At 55.8% G+C, this 19,832-nt stretch overlaps 1 protein-coding gene and 3 pseudogenes across 1 annotated transcript; 3 read left to right on the forward strand and 1 right to left on the reverse strand.

The window, feature by feature from the left end:
- Window positions 1-1,380: 1,380 nt before the first annotated feature.
- On the forward strand, window positions 1,381-11,006 carry LOC147797309 (uncharacterized; annotated as a pseudogene).
- LOC147797310 (large subunit ribosomal RNA) lies at window positions 1,689-3,810 on the reverse strand (annotated as a pseudogene).
- A 684-nt stretch (window positions 11,007-11,690) lies between the features above and the next one.
- Window positions 11,691-15,017, forward strand: LOC147797311 (uncharacterized). The gene is made up of 7 exons (XM_087143507.1): window positions 11,691-12,028; window positions 12,516-12,575; window positions 13,170-13,197; window positions 13,587-13,952; window positions 14,204-14,390; window positions 14,697-14,835; window positions 15,002-15,017. Exons 1-7 carry the CDS (start codon window positions 11,691-11,693, stop codon window positions 15,015-15,017), a joined length of 1,134 nt encoding a protein of 377 aa, XP_086999633.1.
- Window positions 15,018-15,129: 112 nt separating this feature from the next.
- LOC147797312 (uncharacterized) overlaps window positions 15,130-19,832 on the forward strand; it is an 11,745-nt pseudogene continuing 7,042 nt past the window's right edge.

Below are 19,832 nucleotides of genomic sequence, written 5' to 3' on the forward strand. Positions count from 1 at the left end.
CACACCGCAATACAAATGCCCCCGTCAGTCCCTCTAAATCATTTCCTCGAGTTCCGAAAACCAACGTAATAGAACCAAGGTCTTATTCCATTATTCCATGCTCAGTTGTCCAGGCGGTCGGCCTGATTTGAACACTCCATTTTTTTAAAGAAAACGTTTCGGCCGCGCGTCCTCTGGCCTCGATTCCGGAGGGGCGGCTGGAGCAGCCAGGAGGCTGGCCGGTCTGAGCTCCCTCCATCTGGGAGGTCCCCGGTTGGGGATCCTGCCTGCCGCCGCCTGGCTTGCGGCTCGGCGCTACCGCGGGGGGCTGCCCGCCCCCTGCTCGGCGTGCGTGCTGCGGGGTCGCGCGCGGCTCCAGCCGCAGGGGGCCGCTGCTGGCTCTCCGGGCCTGGGACGCCGTCACGGTGCGCCTTGGGCTGCCAGGACTTGGCGGAGGTTGGGTGCGGCCCAGCGCTCAGGACGGGCCGGTCCCTCCTCTCTGCGGAAACTGCCGGGCTGATGCGGACGTGGCAGATATTGCTGCACGGGGGCAGCGGAAAGACCTGCCGCTCTCCGAGGGGCCCTACCCTCTCTCTCTCCCGTTCACTCGTCCGCAGCGGGCCGGGCTGCCGCTCCAGCCTCTCCTGAAGGCTTGCGGCCACGCACCGTTGCACCTCCCATCCCGGGGTCCAGCGGAACTGCGGCCCGGGAGTGGCCTTCTGGACACCTTGGGGGAGGGCCAGGCGGGCCGGCCAACGCTCTCCTGCGCAGGAGGGGTCGGCCGGCTGCGCCGAAAACGCCCCTGACGGAGCGCCTGGAGGGCCTCCCGGCGGGGCAGCGAGCTGCCACTTTCATCGAGCCGCTGTGGAGCGGGGCTTGTCCAGACCCAAGGGGGAATCGCTCCGGAGACTTGGGCTCCACCGTGAAGGAATGGCCGTATTATATGGACGATACGTGGTTGTACTAATTTCTGGCAGCTGGAGCTGAGCTCGAAACCACCCTCCCCCAATAAATAACCAAGCCAGGGAGTGGGGGGTTAAGGTCCAAAATGCTCTCATTGAAATATGCATGTATGGCTGCAGCGGTTTTTCCCGGATGGCAATTTACGCGCAGCGTTTGAATTACGCACGTTTGGGCCCAACAGACCCCGACGAGAGACGCTCCTGCGAGCTAGGGTGCCTCACCGACACGTTCACGGGTGGGTCCAAGTCGTGTTTTGCGCCCGAGTCGAAGTGAGATTCGCCCTTTCGCGGACAACGGAGTCCGAGGAAGAAATCCTCAGCGGGCGCCCACGTAACGCTCCCCGTCCGACACCCGTGGCGGGACCGACACCGCCCGCTGCGAGATTGCGCCCTCGGGCTGGAGGCCCCAGTTAATCCGTGCCGAACAGCCGATTGCACGATGGCATTGGGACCGACTTGGCAACTCGGCACCAGGGCGGTACTCCTCGAGAGCCCTCCTGCGGGGTACACTATTAATCTGGTCCTCCCCGGTCTCCTCCTCCAAGTGCGGTCCGCCCGAGGGCCACCGGGCGGCGCCAGCCGGCCCTCCGCGCTCGACCTCCTCTCCCCGCTGCTAGACCCCAGCACCCCTGCCTCCCCTCGTTGCGGCGCCCCTCTCCCAGAAGCCGCTCCCGCAGCGGCGACGCTGCCTCCTCCGCGGCACGTTGTCCGAATCGGCCTGCCAGGATCGGCCCGTCTGCGGCGCGGGCAAATCCCTCGGATCGAAATGTTTAGTTTCTGCAGATCGCAGCAATGCGGCTGCTCTACTGGGCACAACAGCCCGATCCATACCCAAGTCGTCTGCAAGTGATCTGGCGTCCCTCTCAAGACGGCGGTTGCGCCGAAGCTCCCGGCCCCCGGACAGGGACTCTGGCGGAGTCGGCCCTGCAAGAGCGGGTGGGCGCTGATGCGGGCCGCCCTCGTGCGGTACGCCGGCGGCGTAGCCGCGCACCGGCAGAGATTTCGACTTGGAGGCATTCAGCCGTAATCTCTCGGGTGGTAGCCTCGCACCACCGGCCTCTCCACCGAGCGCCTGAACCAGGGATCCGAATCTGCGGTTCCTCTCGTACTGAGCAGGATTGCCGTAGCGGCGACCTCTCATCAGTAGGGTAAAACTAACCTGTCTCACGACGGTGTAAACCCAGCTCACGTTCCCTATTAATGGGTGAACAATCCAACGCTTGGCGAATTCTGCTTCGCAACGATAGGAAGAGCCGACATCGAAGGATCAAAAAGCAACGTCGCTATGAACACTTGGCTGCCACAGGCCAGTTATCCCTGTGGTAACTTTTCTGACACCTATTGCTTCAAACTCCCAAACTCAAAAGGATCAATAGGCCACGCTTTGACGGTCCGTATTCATACTGAAAATCAAAATCAAACGAGCTTTCGCCCTTTTGCTCTGCGCGAGGTTTCCGCCCTCGCTGAGCTCGCCTTAGGACACGTCTGCGGGCTCACTTGCTTCGCAGCTCAGACCGCCGTGAAGAACGGATGGCTCCGCCTGGGGGTTTGGGAATATTGACCCGATTCCCTTTCGCCTCCGGTCGGGGCGTATTTTCCCTGGGGCTTAGGATCGACTGTCCCATTTACAACTGCTCTTCACATGGACGCCTTCTCCGCCATTCGACCCTCGAGGATCTCACTCGAATATTTGCTACCACCACCAAGATCTGCGCCCGCGGCGGCTGCACGCGGCCTCGTGGCCGGCACTTCGACGTGCACCGGGGCGGCCCTCCTACTCGTTGGGGCGTACCACCCGGGCGGCGGTCCCACTCTTTCTCTGCCCCGACGGCCGGGTGTGGGCGGCACGCTCAGCGCCGTCCATTTTCAGGGCTAGTTGATTCGGCAGGTGAGTTGTTACACACTCCGACTTCCATGGCCATCGTCCTGTTGCCCGTATCAACCAACGCCTTTTCTGGGCTCTGATGAGCGTCGGCTGCAATGCGGCTCCCTACCCGGCGTTCGGTTCATCCTGCAGCGCCAGTCCTGCTCACCAAAAATGGCCCACTGGGCGCCCGTGCATTGAGGGCCCGGCCCTGAGCCGGCAGGTAGGGCCCCGCACCAATTTAAAGTTTGAGAATAGGTTGAGGTCGTTTCGGCCCCAAGGCCTTTAATCATTCGCCTACCGGATGCAACTGCTCTCTCTCTTTCTTTCCCAGGCGCCAGCTATCCTGAGGGAAACTTTTGGAGGGAACCAGCTACTAGACGGTTCGAATAGTCTTTTGCCCCTATACCCAAGTCGGGCGATCGATTTGCAGGTAAGAATCGCTGCAGACCTCCACCAGAGTTTCCTCTTGCTTGGTCCTGCTTGGGCATAGTTCACCATCTTTCGGGTCCTAGCGTGCCTGCTCTTCCTCCGCCGCAGCCGCAGGGGACTGGCGGCTGGCGGCTGGCGGCTAGGGGGTCACGGCTTCATGTACTCTTGAACTCTCTCTTCAGAGTGCTTTTCAACTTTCCCTCACGGTACTTATGCTCTATCGGTCTCGTGCCGGTATTTAGCCTTGGATGGAGTTAACCACCCGCCTTTGGGCTGCGCTACAAAACAACCCGACTCCCGGAAGCCCTGGCCGCCGGCCTGACGGCGCCCACAGGGGCCTGACACCCGCCACGGGACGGAGGGGGCCTCGATGAGAGGGACCTTGGCACCGCCGCGACAGCCGGACCGGACTTCCCTACGCCACAGTTCCCGCAGGCCTCCTGGGGGCCCGGGATTCGGCGCTGGGCTCTTCCCGCTTCGCTAGCCGCTAATGGGGGAATCTTGGTTAGTTTCTTTTCCTCCGCTTAGTGATATTCTTAAATCGAGTGGGTCCTCTCGCCCGACCTGAGGTCGATGGGTTCGCAATAGGCTTCGTCTCTATCTCTCTCGCCTCCCGGACCCACCCGGCGCCTTGGAGGCTGCCAGGAAGTGGGGCCCCCTCTGCGGCCCGTCCGCGCGGGCTCTCTCTTCTCTCTCTCTCGGCGCTGGGCGCCCGCTCCCTCTCCGGCGGTCCACTCGGAGATCTGCCACGGGGCCGGCAGCACTCGGTCCCCGCTGGCTGGGCCTGGCCTCCCCTTTTTCTCTCTTGGCCTGCCATGCCTGGCCTCCTTCCGGGGCGCTCCCTCGAGGCTTCCCGTGTCTTTCTTGTTCGGCTAAGGGGGGGGGACGACCGGTGCTCGTGGGTGGGGTGGATACTCAGCGCCGACCTGCCACTCCACGGTGGACTCCCCCGAGGAGCCACTCGGCCCTCCGCGCGGAGACCGTGGCCGGCCAGTGCCCCTTCGCCTGCCCGCAGATTTCCCGTATCATCCTCCCCGGAGAGCCTGGGACCCGCGCCGCAACCTCCCGGCCTCTTGGCACTCCCCTTGTTGCCGCCTGCAGCCAGTGTCATCGCAGCTCCTCGGGTGCACCCCGGCTTGGGCCACTCCCGCCTACACCCGGGAGACAGTACAGTGGCCGGCCCTCTCCGCCTCGGCGGACGGAAGGGGCCGGCCGGGCACGCTCTCTCTGCTCGGTAACGATCCTTCCGCAGGTTCACCTACAGAAACCTTGTTACGACTTTTACTTCCTCTAAATGATCAGTGCAGCGCGCGTGCGGCCCCGAACATCTAAGGGCATCACAGACCTGTTATTGCTCAATCTCGCGTGGCTGAACGTCACTTGTCCGTCTAAGAAGTCCGCGCCCGGCGGGGCGGCCGGCACGACTATTTAGCAAGCCAGAGTTTCGTTCGTTATCGCAATTAACCAGACAAATTGTTCCACCAACTAAGAACGGCCATGCACCACCAGCCACAGAATCAAGAAAGAGCTCTGAATCTGTCAATCCTCACTGTGTCCGGGCCGGGTGAGTTTCCCCGTGTTGAGTCAAATTAAGCCGCAGGCTCCACTCCTGGTGGTGCCCTTCCGTCAATTCCTTTATCTTTCAGCTTTGCAACCATACTTCCCCCGGAACCGAAAGACTTTGGTTTCCCGCAGACTGCCCGCCGCGTCATTGGAGATCAACCAGGTAGCCCCTCGGGGCCGGGGCCCGCCAACTCGGGCCCTCCGGACTGTTCGGCCGCGCCGTTGCTGCTGGGCCACGGCACCGGAGTCCTGCGCCTCTCTGCTCTCGCTCGCCGCCTGGCCACCGCTGGAATGCCGCCCGCCGCCGGTCCTTCGCCCTCTCCAGCCCGGCCGGGGCGGCACTTCCTCTCCTTCCCCGAGCGCACGGGTAACCGCTGGAATGCCGCCCTTTGGCCCCATTGCGCCGGCCTCCTCTCGCCTCGATCCCGGAGGGGGGAGGCTGGCCGAGCCGGGAGGCTGGCCGAGCTGAGCTCCCTCCGTCTGGGAGATCCCCGGTCGGGGATCCTGTCTGCCGCCGCAAGGGCTACGGCTTGGTGCAACCGCGGGGCGCCGCCCGCCGCCTGCTCGGCGGGCGTGCCGCGGGGTTGCGCGAGGCCCCGGCCTGGGGGGCGCTGCCGGCTCTCCGGGCCTGGGACGCCACCGCGACGTCAGTGCGCCTTGGGCTGCCGGGACCCGGCGGAGGTCGGGTGCGGCCCGCCCCGGGGCGGACCGGTCCCACTGCTCCGCGGAAGTTGCCGGGCCGATCCGGACTTTGCATATATTGCTGATCAGGGGCAGCGGAGAACCCACCGCTCTCCGAGGGGCCCTGGCTCCCCTCTCCCTCACTCTCTCCCGCTTGCTCTTCCGCAGCGGGCCGTGCTGCCGCTCCAGCCCCTCCAGAAGGCTTGCGGCCATGCACCACCGCACCTCCCGTCCCGGGGTCCGGCCGAACTGCGCCCCCGGGAACGGCCTTTCCGACACCTCTGGGCATGAAGGGTCGGCCGGCCGCGCCGAAAAACGCCGCTTTCGGAGCGCCCGGAGGGCCTCCCGGTTGGGCGGCGGGCCGCCACTTTTTTCCGAACCTACCGTCCCGGGGCTCTCCGGTAGGGCCTGCCGCGGCCCGGGAACGACCTATCCGACACCTCTTGGCAAGGCCTGGCGGGCCGGCCGACGCTCTCCTGGGCTGAAGGCGTCGGCCGGCCGCTCCAAAAACGCCATTGACGGAGCGCCGGAGGGCCTCCCGGCGGGGCGGCGAGCCGCCACATTTGTCCAGCCGCTCCGGAGCGGGGCTTGTCCAGACCCCAGGGGGAATCGCTCCGGAGGCTTGGGCTTCACCGTGTAGGAATAGCCGTATCGTATGGACAATATATTGCTGTACTGATTTCTGGCAGCTGGAGCTGAGCTCGAGACAACCCTCCCCCTATAAATAGGCAAACCAGGGAGTGGGGGTTAAGGTCCAAAATGCTCTCATTGAAATACACACGTTTCGGGCCCAACCTGTCCCGGCGCAAAGCCCTCTCAGAGGCCTTGGGTGGGCCAGCGAGCCGATGGACGGCAGGCCGGAGACGCCCGGCCCGCTTTCCGAGGGCAACCCCGGACATCCGAACCTCTCGGACCAGGTTTTCCGAGGAAGGCGATTCACCGCGCTGCACCAACCGCCCCGCCGGCCTGGAGCTGTTTTCGCCCGGGGACACGTGTCGGAAATGCACAGCTTAAGGGGGGTGGCGTGCGGCTGCGGCGGTTTTTTTCCCCAAGACTGCCATTCGCCGCGCCACACCACCAGTCCCCACTGTTTCGGAGCCAGGCTTGTCCAGAGCCTTGGGCTCCACCGTGTGGAAATGGCCGTATCGTATTGACAATATATGGCTGTAATGATTTCTGGCAGCTGGAGCTGAGCTTGAGACCACCTTCCCCCCTATAAATACTCAAACCAGGGAGTGGGGGTTAAGGTCCAAAATGCTCTCATTGAAATAGGCACGTTTTGGGCCCAACAGACCCTGACGAGAGACGCTCTCTAGAGCCGGAGATCCGACCTTTCGCGGACCACGAAGTCCGAGGAAGAAATCTTCAGCGGGCGCCCACGCAACGCCGCCCGTCCGGCACCCACGGCGGGACGGGTGTCGCCCGCTGCAAGACTCTGTCCCCGGGCCGGAGGCCCGGGTCCCTCCCCGCCCGACGGCCCATCGCACGACGGCATTTGGACCGACCTGGCAACTCGCCACCCCGGCGCTACTCCCCCACAGCCCTCCTGTGGGGTATGCTGCCAACCCGGGATTCCGAGTCAGTTGGGGGCGGCCCCCCGAGACTCGCCGCCCAGCAGCTGATCCCGTCGCTACCGGCGGGCCCTCCTGCGGGACACGCCGCCGACCCCGCTTTTCAAGTCAGTCGGGGGGCCGGACCCCTCGGCCTCGCGGCCCGGTGCCGCCCGTCCCGGCGCTTGCTCGCCGGTGGGGCCGAGTCGGTTTTTGCGCCCGAGTCGGGTCGAGACCGGAGATCCCGCATTTCGCGAAACGCCAAGTCCCAAGAGGAAATCTTCAGCGGGCGCCCCGCGACGCCGCCCGCCCGGCACCCTCGGCGGGACCGGTCCCCGCCCGCCCCGCGGCCCCTCGCGGCGGGACACTGGGACCGACCTGGCAACTCGCCGGCCCTGCGCCGCTGCGCCGTAGCCCTCCTGTGGGACACGCCGCCGACCCCGCTTTTCAAGTCAGGTGGGGGGCCCCCGACCCCTCGGCCTCGCGGCCCGGCAGGCCGTCACGGCCGCCCGCTCGCCGGTGGGGCCGAGTCGGTTTTTGCGCCCGAGTCGGCTCGAACCCGGAGATCCCACATTTGCCGGAACACCGAGTCCCGGGAAGATCTCTCCAGCAGGCGCCCCCGCAACGCTGCCCGCCCGGCACCCGCGGCCCGACCGGTCCCCGCCCGCCCCGCGGCCCCTCGCGGCGGGACACTGGGACCGACCTGGCAACTCGCCGGCCCTGCGCCGCTGCGCCGTAGCCCTCCTGCGGGACACGCCGCCGACCCCGCTTTTCAAGTCAGGTCGGGGGGCCGGCCCCCTCGGCCTCGCGGCCCGGCAGCCCGTCCCGGCGCTCGCTCGCCGGTGGGGCCGAGTCGGTTTCTGCGCCCGAGTCGGGTCGCACCGGAGATCCCTTTTTTCCCCCCAACATCCAGTCCGTTTAAGATCTCCTCAGCGGGCGCCCCCGCGACGTCGCCCGTCCGGCTCCCGCTGCGAGACTCTGTCACCGGGACCGACTTGGCAACTCGCCACCCCGCCTCCGCTCCCCCGGAGCCCTCCTGCGGGGTATGCTGCCAACCCGGGATTTCGAGTCGGTTGGGGGCGGCTCCCCGAGACCCGCCGCCCAGCAGCTCATCCCGTCGCTACCGGCGGGCCCTCCTGCGGGACACACCGCCGGCCCAGGATTTCAAGTCGGGTCGGGGGGGGCGGCCCCCTCCGGCCTCGCGGCGCGGGCCGCCCGTCACGGCGCCCGCTCGCCGGTGGGGCCGAGTCGGTTTCTGCGCCCGAGTCGGGTCGAGACCGGAGATCCCACATGTCTCAAAACACCGAGTCCCGGGGAGATCTCTCCAGCGGGCGCCCGCGCGAGGCCGCCCGTCACGGCGCCCGCTCGCTGGTGGGGCCGAGTCGGTTTCTCCGCCCGAGTCGGCTCGAACCCGGAGATCCCACATTTGCCGGAACACCGATTCCCGGGAAGATCTCTCCAGCGGGTGCCCGCGCGAGGCCGCCCGTCCGGCGCCCGCGGCGGGACCAGTCCCCGCCCGCCCCGCAGCCCCTCGCGGCGGGGCACTGGGACCGACCTGGCAACTCGCCACCCCTGCGCTGCTGCGTCATTGCCCACCTGCGGGACACACCGCCGACCCGGCATCTCAAGTCAGGTGGGGGGCCGGCCCCCTCGGCCTTGCGGCCCGGGCCGCCCGTCACGGTGCCCGCTCGCCGGTGGGGCCGAGTCGGTTTCTGCGCCCGAGTCGGGTCGAGACCGGAGATCCCACATGTCTCAAAACACCGAGTCCCGGGGAGATCTCTCCAGCGGGCGCCCGCGCGAGGCCGCCCGTCACGGCGCCCGCTCGCTGGTGGGGCCGAGTCAGTTTCTCCGCCCGAGTCGGCTCGAACCCGGAGATCCCACATTTGCCGGAACACCGATTCCCGGGAAGATCTCTCCAGCGGGTGCCCGCGCGAGGCCGCCCGTCCGGCGCCCGCGGCGGGACCGGTCCCCGCCCGCCCCGCGGCCCCTCGCGGCGGGGCACTGGGACCGACCTGGCAACTCGCCACCCCTGCGCTGCTTCGTCATTGCCCACCTGCGGGACACACCGCCGACCCGGCATCTCAAGTCAGGTGGGGGGCCAGCCCCCTCGGCCTTGCGGCCCGGGCCGCCCGTCACGGCGCCCGCTCGCCGGTGGGGCCGAGTCGGTTTCTGCGCCCGAGTCGGGTCGAGACCGGAGATCCCACATGTCTCAAAACACCGAGTCCCGGGGAGATCTCTCCAGCGGGCGCCCGCGCGAGGCCGCCCGTCACGGCGCCCGCTCGCCGGTGGGGCCGAGTCAGTTTCTGCGCCCGAGTCGGGTCGCACCGGAGATCCCTTTTTTCCCCCCAACACCCAGTCCGTTTAAGATCTCCTCAGCGGGCGCCCCCGCGACGTCGCCCGTCCGGCTCCCGCTGCGAGACTCTGTCACCGGGACTGACTCGGCAACTCGCCACCCCGCCGCCGCTCCCCCGGAGCCCTCCTGCAGGGTACGCTGCCAACCCGGGATTTTCAGTCGGTTGGGGGCGGCCCCCCGAGATCCCCTGCCCAGCAGCTCCTCCCGGGCCGCCGGGCGTGCGCCGGCTCGCTCCGCCGTCTCTCCCGGCGGGCCCTCCTGCGGGACACAGCGCCGACCCCGCTTTTCAAGTCAGGTGGGGGGCCGGGCCTCGCGGCCCGGGCAGCCCGTCCCGGCGCTCGCTCGCCGGTGGGGCCGAGTGGGTTTCTTCGCCCGAGTCTGTTCCTTAAGCGGTGATACCGCCCTTGGCGGAACACCGAGTCCGGGGAAGATCTCTCCGGCGGGCGGGCGCCCGCCGTCACCGGGACCGACTCGGCAACTCGCCAGCCCGGCGCTGCGGGCTACACCGCCAACCCGCGAGTGGCGCCGCGGCCCTCCCGTCCGTCCTCCGACCCGGCCCCGCCAGGATCGGCCCGTCTGCGGCGCGGGCAAATCCCTTGGATCGAAAGGTTTAGTTTCAGCAGATCGCAGCGAAGCGGCTGCTCTACTGGGCACGACACCCCGATCCATACCCAAGTCGTCTGCAAGTGATCTGGCGTCCCTCTCGAGACGGCGGTTCGGCTTCCGCCGGAGCTCCCAGCCCCCAGGCAGGGGCCGCGGGCGGAGTCGGCGGGGTCGGCCCGGCCCCCCAAGGCACGGAGCGGGTGGGCGCTGACGCGGGCCGCCCTCGGGCGGGACGCCGGCGGCCTGGGTCCCTCCCCGCCCGACGGCCCGTCGCACGACGGCATTTGGACCGACCTGGCAACTCGCCACCCCGGCGCTACTCCCCCAGAGCCCTTCTGCGGGGTATACTGCCAACCCTGGAATTCAAGTCAGTTTGGGGCGGCCCCCTCAGACTCGCGGCCCAGCAGCTCATCCCAGGCCGCCGGGCGAGCGCCGGTTCACTCCGCCGTCAGTCCTGGCGGGCCCTACTCCGACTGCGCCCGCTCCTCCTCCGCCGCCAGTCCTCCCCGGTTTCCTCCTCCTCAGGGTCCGGCCCGCCCGAAGGCCGCCGGCCGGCCGGCCCTCCTCGCTATGAACACTTGGCTGCCACAAGCCAGTTATCCCTGTGGTAACTTTTCTGACACCTCTTGCATCAAACTCCGAAGCTCAAAAGGATCAATAGGCCACGCTTTGACGGTCCGTATTCATACTGAAAATCAAAATCAAACAAGCTTTTGCCCTTTTGCTCCGCGAGGGGTTTTCTGTTCTCGCTGAGCTCGCCTTAGGACACTTGCGTTACCCTTTGACAGATGTACCTCCCCAGTCAAACTCCCCGCCTGACGCTGTCGCCAGAGCGGGTGGCGGCCGGCGGAGCCCTGAGGCGGCCGGCCTCGTAGCGCCAATAGACTGGGCCCGCGCGGGGCCCGCTCCCCGCCCCACCGGGTAAGTAAAGAAACGACGAGAGTAGTGGTATTTCACCGTCGGGCCGGGGCCCTCCCACCTATCCTACACCCCCGTGTCTCTTCACAAGGTCAGACTAGAGTCAGATTTAACAGGGTCTTCCTTCTCCGCTGATTCTGCCAAGCCTGTTCCCTTGGCTGTAGTTTCGCTAGAGAGTAGATAGGGACAGTGGGAATCTCGTTAATCCATTCATGCGCGTCACTAATTGGATGACGAGGCATTTAGCTACATTAAGAGAGTCATAGTTAATCCTGCCGTTTATCCACGCTTCACCTGGCTGCCCCCAGACTTGCGAGCCCGATAGACTCCTTGATCCGTGTTTCAAGACGGGCCAGCAGGGAGTCCCGCGCCCACTCGGCACACGTTTTGGCCCCAACAGACCCCGACGAGAGACGTTCTTGCGAGCTAGGGTGCCTCGCCGACGCGTTCACGGGTAGGGCCGAGTCGGGTTTTGCGCCCGAGTCGAAGCAAGACCGTAGATGCGCCCTTTCGCGGACAACGCAGTCCCAGGAAGAAATCTTCAGCGCGCGCCGCTCCCCCGTAACGCTCCCCGTCCGGCACCCGCGGCGGGACCGACGCCGCCCGCTGCGAGATGCCGCCCTCGGGCTGGAGGCCCTAGTTCATCCCTGCCAAACAGCTGATCGCGTGATGGCATTGGGACCGATGTGGCGACTCGGCACCCTGGTGGTACTCCTCGAGAGCCCTCCTGCGGGGTACACTATTAACCGTGGATTTCAAGTCAGTTTGGTGCTGCTGCGTCAGACATGCAGCCCAGCACCCAATCCTCGGCCACCGGGGAAGCGCTCGTTCACTCTACCGTCAGTTCCGGCAGGCCTTCCTCCAGCTACGCCCGCTGCACTGCCGAGTCCCGGACACCTCCGGCCCACCAGCGACGGGGCCCCGGCGCCCGTCCCGGCCCGGGGGCCCTCCCGCCGCTGGTCCTCCCCGGTCTCCTCCTCCAAGTCCGGTCCGCCCTAGGGCCACTGGGCGCCGGCTGGCCTCCTGCGCTCGACCTCCTCCCCCTGCTGCTGGACCCCACTACCCCTGCCTCCATGCCACCCTATTCCTATGAGCTCGAGAACACCCTCCTCCCTATAAATAGGCAAACTTACTCACTCACTCGCCATGCATTCACGTTAGTTTCATAATCGCATGGTGCATGTAATCGTTTTGTACACGTTTTGTTAATTTTGGTTGTTTATTCTGTTGATCTTAAAGCTAGAAACACTGTACAGAAATAGTAGCCTACTTTGATATTTGTACATTTTGATAGGCTAATGACGGGGCAGGGTTAAAATCGGTTAACACTCACTAATATGCAAGGTGCAGTTCTTTTTCAATCAGCATGAGCCTTACTGATCGTGACATTCATGTGTGTGCCATGAAGATGAGAAGCAACAATATCATTAGCCGTAAGGTTTCCGCACCTGATTTTGTTTCTTCTGCCTTTCAATATATTTTTCACTATATAAGCACAACTGTGGTAGTTTATAAATGACGCTGTTGTTTTACTGAACTATTTCTCCTATTCATTTTAACAAGGATTAATTTCATTTAATTTGTTTTCTTTCATTGGAAACTGCTATCAGGTTTTGGAGGATGTGCTTCCACGGAAACAAGCCAGAAGAGAGAGCAATCAGGTCGGAAAGGTTGGAGATAGAACCTTGTGCATAGAAAGTGTGCAAGACCCAGAGTGTACTGTAAGTGCTCGTAGCATGATTCCAGTTGTGTCGGTAAGTCCATCACAATCACTTGCTCCCTTCAACTATTGTTGAACATTCAAGAGGAACAAAATGGGTATTGTTCTTTCAATTGTTCTCTCTAGAAAATTTTTTTAAATAACTTTCATTTTGTTCTTTTACATGTACAGAATGTGGATGCTGCTTGTCAGACTGATCCAGTGAAAATTCTTTGTTGCGATATACGTAAGTATCAAAATGTATTTGAAATGTCTATTTTTGTTATCATATTAATTTATAAATGACATTTTTTCTTCTTATTCGGTTTTATTGTTCTCGTCACAGTTCATGATAAACAGCAAATTTATACATTTTTTTTTCTGATAGATACCGATGCCGGAATATAAGCTGTTCCCGAAGTCAGCGAAACTGGAATACAATGCAAGCTGCTTGATGATGCAGAAGTTGAAGAATTAGAAGAGGAAGAGTTAGAAGAGGAACAAGAGCGTGATGATTCCTCCGACTATGAACCATCCTCATCATCATCTTCGTCATCATCTTCAGAACCTTGTCGGACCCGGTCATTCAAAAAGTAAGTACGATAGATGCAGTATATGAAATTAAAATTTATTTTATAAGGTTACAACAGAAACAAAGCCACATGTTTTTTTTAATTTAAAATTAACCTTCTCTCATCGCAGAGTAGAAACTACTTTTCATTCCTACACTCACCGTGGTATCACCTTGGTTTATCCAAATGCCATTGATCTTTTGTAAACAGAAGGGAAAGAAGTCCACAGACCGTTCCAATATCACCGGATGTTTTTCCTCAAGATCATCCAAAGTACACTGTTCGAGGGGCAGCTCTTCCAACCTTTCAGGAAGTGTTTCAAGTGCGGTTCACGGAAGATCAGTCTGATGAAACGAACTGTGGGGACTTTCGTTTCTGTTTTTCAGCGATGAGGGGCCTGCAAGTCCAAGGGGACGACCTGGAGTTCCCAGCCATGGCTGGGTGCAACACCTGCAGGAAATCTGCTACTATCTGCAGCTTTCCTGTTTGCTGGTGCCAGCCCATCAAAGGTTCTCCGCATGTTGACCTGTACGGGGGCAACTTGTATTTCGCTGCGCACTTTTTTCTCCCACCAGAAGAGACACCTCTTGCCATCAGTTGAAGCCGTGTGGACACAACACATCACCGAATTAAAGCTTCGTCTGAAAGCTGATAGTCAAGCGCTAGTCATCGGCAGGGATGGACAGGAAGATAGTCCAGGCCACTCCGCTAAATATGGGAGCTACTCTGCAATAGAACTCAACGCCTACAAGATTGTTGATATTCAGCCTGTACAGGTGAGTCTTTGTTTCTAAAGAAAGGTAGAGTTGATGTACATGCGATGGTTTTTGATAAATGGTTCTTGACAATTTGTACGAGCAAAAGGATGCATTCATTTCATTAACTTTATTCTGTATATAAAGTCAATTTGAAAGTTTCAATTTGCTGCTTATTTCAATTTGCTGCTGCCGCTGCGCCTTGATTGATAGCCTCAGATTGACTGTTACTAAAATTTAGTACATGTATTTGTTGTGTATTCATTTGTTAGTGCAAAGAAGTCAAGAGTAGCTACCACATGGAGCTGGAGGGCTTCAAAAGGACAATGGCAACCCTACGTGAAGCTGACCTCACTGTCTGCAAGCTCGTCACTGACCGTCTTCGGTCTTTGGCCAAATATGTGCGGGAACATGAGCCAATAATTCTGCACATGTATGACGTCTGGCATGTAGCAAAAGGTACCAGTAGTTGAGGATAAAGATTTAAAGTTATATCCAAAAATCAATATTTGTTTTTATGACCCTCAAATCCATTTGCCGAGACTACAGAATTTCAACTGATTTCTTGAGAAACACATAGGAAAATATTTATGGCAAGAAATTATTTGAAAGGCCCAAAGTATCTTTGCATTATCTTGGATATAATTTTCTAATGGAACAGTTACTTTCCTTTTTGCAAAAAAGTGATTTCACTTTGCCAAAAAAGTAAGCCTTAACACGCTGAAGTTTATTTTGTATCATTTATTTTTTTTATTTTTCATTAAGGAATCAAGAAGAAGGTCGATAAGTTATCAAAGAGGAAAGGGTTTGAAGGTGTGGCCGAATGGAAGAGGTCCATAAACAATCATGTCTATTGGTGTGCCTCTTCCACCACTGATGCAGAGGACGATCTCCGGGAGGCCAAGTGGGCCTCTTTATGTAACCATATCGTTGGAGTACACCAAGGGCACTCTGCTCTATATACTAAGTGTGACCAAGGCCGACTTGGGAGGCAAAAGAAGAAATGGTTGAAGCCAGGTATTAAAAAAAGAATTTACTTTCAGGCTTTCCCTTATGGTTCTTTAATACAGGAGTCATGAAGATTAATTGAAACAAAATGATATTAACAAATCAGGTTCGTGGCTTTATAGGGACAGAGGAAACTACCCAGCTGTACCAATTCCTGGAGAGTACTTCACTGCTGAAAGATATTCGGAAAATGTCTTCCACAGCGCAGACGTCCTCCCTGGAGAGCTTCCACAGCCTCATAAACCAATTTGCTCCCGAGATGAAGGCCTACTCATATGATGGTATAACTTGCAGGTGAGTAGAATTAAGGTGTTACTTCAGTTTTGAAATTGACTCTTATGTTATTTACTTAGTCTAAATGTTTTTGAGCATTTTGCTTCTCCTGGAAATTTATCCAACTGGACCAATCTTTTGCCATCCCTTTATTTACTTTCAATATGGCCATTCCAGATTTACTTCTATAAATTTTTCCTTTTGTTGAAAATCATACACTTGTTGTATTTGTTAGGCTTCACATTGCTGGCCATCACTAAAACGAGAATAGTGACAGAAGCCATGCTACCACATCCAAGGGCACTCACATGTTTCACCTCAGCAAGCCAAAGTTTAAGCCGGGGGAAGCTATGGTGAAATAAATCCAAGAAGCAGCTTCCTTTGGTAGGGGTCTTGCTTTATTAATTTGTCAAGTTTATTCCACAAAACCCATGGTTTGTAGATTGTAAAATTTCCCCTCAAATCTCATTTTTTCCGGAAGTACATTTATGCTCTCAACATGACATATTCCTTGCATTTGAAAAAGAATTTAGATAAGTAAGACTGGAGATTTAAAATTGTATCTTTCAACAGATTTCAGGAAATACAACTTTTTTATTTTTCCCCCGTAAAGTGTGACTAAGTAAAGGCTTAAAAAGCCCATGTTAATACATATACGTGTAGGCAAACAAAGGACACTTTTTGAAAATTCCAAAGAAGAGCTGTTGTAATTAAGAATTTCCATATTCAAAATCACTGTATTGTTTGTTCTCCTCAGGGTATGTCAGGACTCTGTTTAAAGAGGCTATCCGACGATGCTGTTTGTTGTACCCAACACTGCTGCTCAGTCTAAACCCCCCACTATGGCAGAGAAATACAGGTTTCCAGAGAAAGATGTTCTGATTGCAAGGTACAGGAGCAGATACAATAAATTTTGAGATTAAAACCCTGCCTGGTGTAGAACTAAAAGGAGTGATCAGAGATGGATCTTAAACGTAGATTCCTTTAAGTTTTGAAAAATGGCATGTAAATTTGGGTGGTGTTCCATTTGAGTTTGAAAAGAGCCATATTCTTGACCAAGTAACTTGGGTGACTTTTTTCCTTTGTCCCTTTTTGTAACTCGAATACTGATATAAATTTGAAGGCCAGTGAGGCTCTAGATATAAATGACAACTTAAAGTTTCAGTCTCGCCAAAATTAAATGTAACGTGGGTTACATGGAGATAAAAACAAAACTGAATGGAGTGCCCCGTGATACAGAGGCTGTATACCGCTTTTAGGACGTGATTAGGGTAAAACCCAAATCTATACTTATTCGACATCCAGTGGATTCTCTGTCATTTTCTGTTGTTGAAATTCAAATAACTATAGGGATTGTCTGTTTGTTTGTTTTGCTTTTGTTTAATCAGTTTTGTGCTTGTATTTGGGGGAGCAGATCTGTTGGCGTGACGCAAGAAGATTAATCCAATACAAGTTGGACATGCATGTCTTTTGTGAGGATTTCTGTTTGAAAATATCAAGTGATTCTGCAGTTGAAAGCAAGCGAAATTGTACTATATGTTTTTTCTTCAATGAAATAAGGAGGCGAGTGTTGCCAGACTGTGCGGCCCCTTGATATGTTTCCCTTGCACCGTCAATAATAACAATTCACTATACAGATACGTCGCTTTTTTTGATTGAGATCACTAGGCAGGAATGGACCCAAACACGGTTTAGCGATATAGTGCCGTCTGTTGACTCTGGGTGGAGGTTTGTCTTCGGTTTTTGCACCGGAAATTCAAGATTATGGCCAGTAGATCACTTTTCGTTTCAATTTTATGGGTTTCACCCACGATTTGTTTTTATTTGCCTTTTTTCCAAAGATATATCCAAAACTGTCTTTCCAAACAGGCCCGCAATTTCGGGCTTTCTGTGAAAGAAACTACCAGTCCAAAATTCGGGATTTATAAAAATGTTTCTTTGATCCCTCCTGATTATGGCATGTTTTATTGTAAAAATCCCTGGGATTACAGAACATCAATGAGTTCGCACGCAGAAATACAATCATTTCGCGGGATGCAACCTTGATGGTATCACGCAGGCCCTTTTTCCAGGGGTTGGAGTGAATCAGGAACACTAACAGTTCTGATAAAAAGGAAAATAGACTGTTCGCTTGTGTGGTGGATTTGATACATGGTTTAGTTATTTAGATACTTTGCCGTGTGATGCAAGCCTCTTTACTTGAAAAGTGAGCACTGTTCCTGTCATTTTTATATGGTTTTAATATGTTGACTCGAGTTGTCGTATTTTCAGTTGTGTCAAATGTTGATCCTGACTGTCCCATTCTCTAACCCAATCACCAACACTCACGATATCCTAACCTTAACACCAAGACCATCCCTCACCCTAGTGTCCCTAACCATAACCACAAACCTATATATCCCTAACCCTAACCACAAACATATATATCACTAAATCCGACCACAACCCCAATCCTAACTCTTACCCTACCCCTCACCCTAACCTTAACCCTTACTCTAACCCTACCCTAGCCATAACCACAAAGCTATATATCACTAACCCTAACCACAACCCCAAACCCAACCTTTACCCTAACCCTAACCCTAGCCCTAACCACAAACCTTTTTTTCTTCGCCAAACTGGGGCGCTGAAAAAGTATCCCTAGAGTTTATTTGAAAAAGAGGAGATTGTGTGGCCGAAGAAATTGTGGGATTTTGGAAGAATGGCCCAGAATGAACTCTCCACATTCAAGGGCACCCATCCCAGGGCCAAGCACAGCAAAATGCTACTGACAAATTATTCCAAGAGACTGAAAAGGTGGAGGGATGTCATTTGAAAAATGGCTGCTGATGACAGACTTGGGAGCGTTCACTTTTTTAAGGGGGGGTGGTGAATAATTAGATATTTCATTGGTTAGGTAACCTACTTAAAATTGAAAATCAATAGAAAGCTGAATGACCCAAGAACACTCTGCTTTTTTTTTTTTTTTTTTTTTTTTAAGTTGCCGCTGGAGGGGGGTAAGAGGCCCAAAGGACTTTGGTTGCCTGCACCGTCGCTGCAAACGTGGTCGATTTTACCTTGTCTTCAAATGGGCTTCCTTTAGTTCAGTGCACGCATAGAAAGCCGTGAAAAATCAGACCGAAATAGCGCCGCCTGTTGACTCACGGAGGAGGTTTGTCTCCAGTTTTTTCGCCGGAAATTCAAGATTTTGGCCAGTTGATCACTTTTTGTTTCAATTTATGGGTTTAAGTCACGATTTGTTTTTATTTGCCGTTTCCCAAAGATATATCGAAAATAGTAAAACTGTTCGCCCAGCTCTCATTGTCTTTCCAAATAGGCCCGCAATTTTGGGCTTTTTGTAAAAGAAGTAACCCGAAATGGAAACTACCAGTACAAAATTCGGGATTTATAAAAAAGTTTCTGTGATCCCTCCTGATCATGGCATGTTTTATTGTATACAGTCCAAACAGATTTCATTAACTAGTATAAAGTTAGCAGAAAACATATCAAATTAATTAAATTAAATCTAACACTAGAGTCATCTTGTTATTAAATTGCTCTCTTGGTTGTGAAAACTGGGTTTCCACAGAAAACTTCATTTCCTGGAAAACTACACTTCATGACTTTTCCAGGATTTTTTAGGAATAAGAAGTTTAAAAAAATGTATGACCAAGATGTATGTTGGAAACCCTAAAACATTTATCTGAGTAATCTGTACCTGGAAATGAAATGTTTTCAAGGTTTACTGCGATTCCATCTTGCAGGACAAAGATCCTTTTGAAGGGATCCACTGTTAGAATAGTGCCTTTGTGTCCATCACTTGTTTCAACCTGATCGCCTTGCTGACACTCTCTCAGAAACTGTACTGCTTCCTTTAACACTTTTTTGACAGTGATTTTTTGTTGCTTGCCGGCGGTTTTCTGTAACAAAGATATATGATATTTGTTGGCTGTAATGCTCACCCGTGTTAAACTGTAAAATATTCAAAGGTAGAAATCTGTGATTTATGAAAACGGGACGACTTTCTAGGGTTTTATGGCATTTCATTACATCAACAGGTAACACTTTTTTACATGTACCACAGACAACTTGCCTGCCGCAAATATTACGATTTACTAATCCTTCTTAATTGGGTTTTTCTTTCAGAAACATGTGGAGTGCATTTAAAAAGAAATAGCTAATTTGTTATTTATTTATTAATTCTTTGTAGAAGTACTGGTATCTTTTGGAAATACATATTAATTTTTAAATCATATTTCTTTCGGATATACCGGTAGACCAACAATTGAATGTTAAAATGGAACATGAGCATGTTACTTATGACTCTGATGATACTCTTCATAGGGAGGTACTGGATGTCTTACTCAACGTTCATCCACCCAGATATCAAGCGTAGTATATCCAGTAAAACTCACTAGGTATGACCATTCTTCATCTTTGACTACTTTAGCTGCCCACCATCTTCCCAACTCATCAAATGCCTGGACGCAACTTCCAACTGAGAATTTTGCTGTCATTTTGCCTTCTTTAGAAACTGAACATTTCGAGAACTGCACCAAGACTGTAAATTGATGGATGATGAAGATTAGGAAGTCACCTTAACCTTGCCCTTATATGGCAGCCAATTTACTTTGGAGACTC

Source organism: Acanthaster planci, linkage group LG11 (assembly GCF_054643075.1).
Source record: "Acanthaster planci isolate LZ-2023a linkage group LG11, COTS_SCS, whole genome shotgun sequence".
Classification (NCBI taxonomy): Eukaryota; Metazoa; Echinodermata; class Asteroidea; order Valvatida; family Acanthasteridae; genus Acanthaster; species Acanthaster planci.

What these genes read in the sequence shown, in the direction of transcription:
- LOC147797311 (XM_087143507.1), top strand. Translation starts at nt 11,691, where the DNA reads ATGCAGCCCAGCACCCAATCCTCGGCCACCGGGGAAGCGCTCGTTCAC. An exon ending in CGGACCCGGTCATTCAAAAA is followed by an intron (nt 13,198 to 13,586) that starts GTAAGTACGATA and finishes TGCAAGTCCAAG; the next exon opens with GGGACGACCTGGAGTTCCCA. An exon ending in CGTCTGGCATGTAGCAAAAG is followed by an intron (nt 14,391 to 14,696) that starts GTACCAGTAGTT and finishes TTTTTCATTAAG; the next exon opens with GAATCAAGAAGAAGGTCGAT.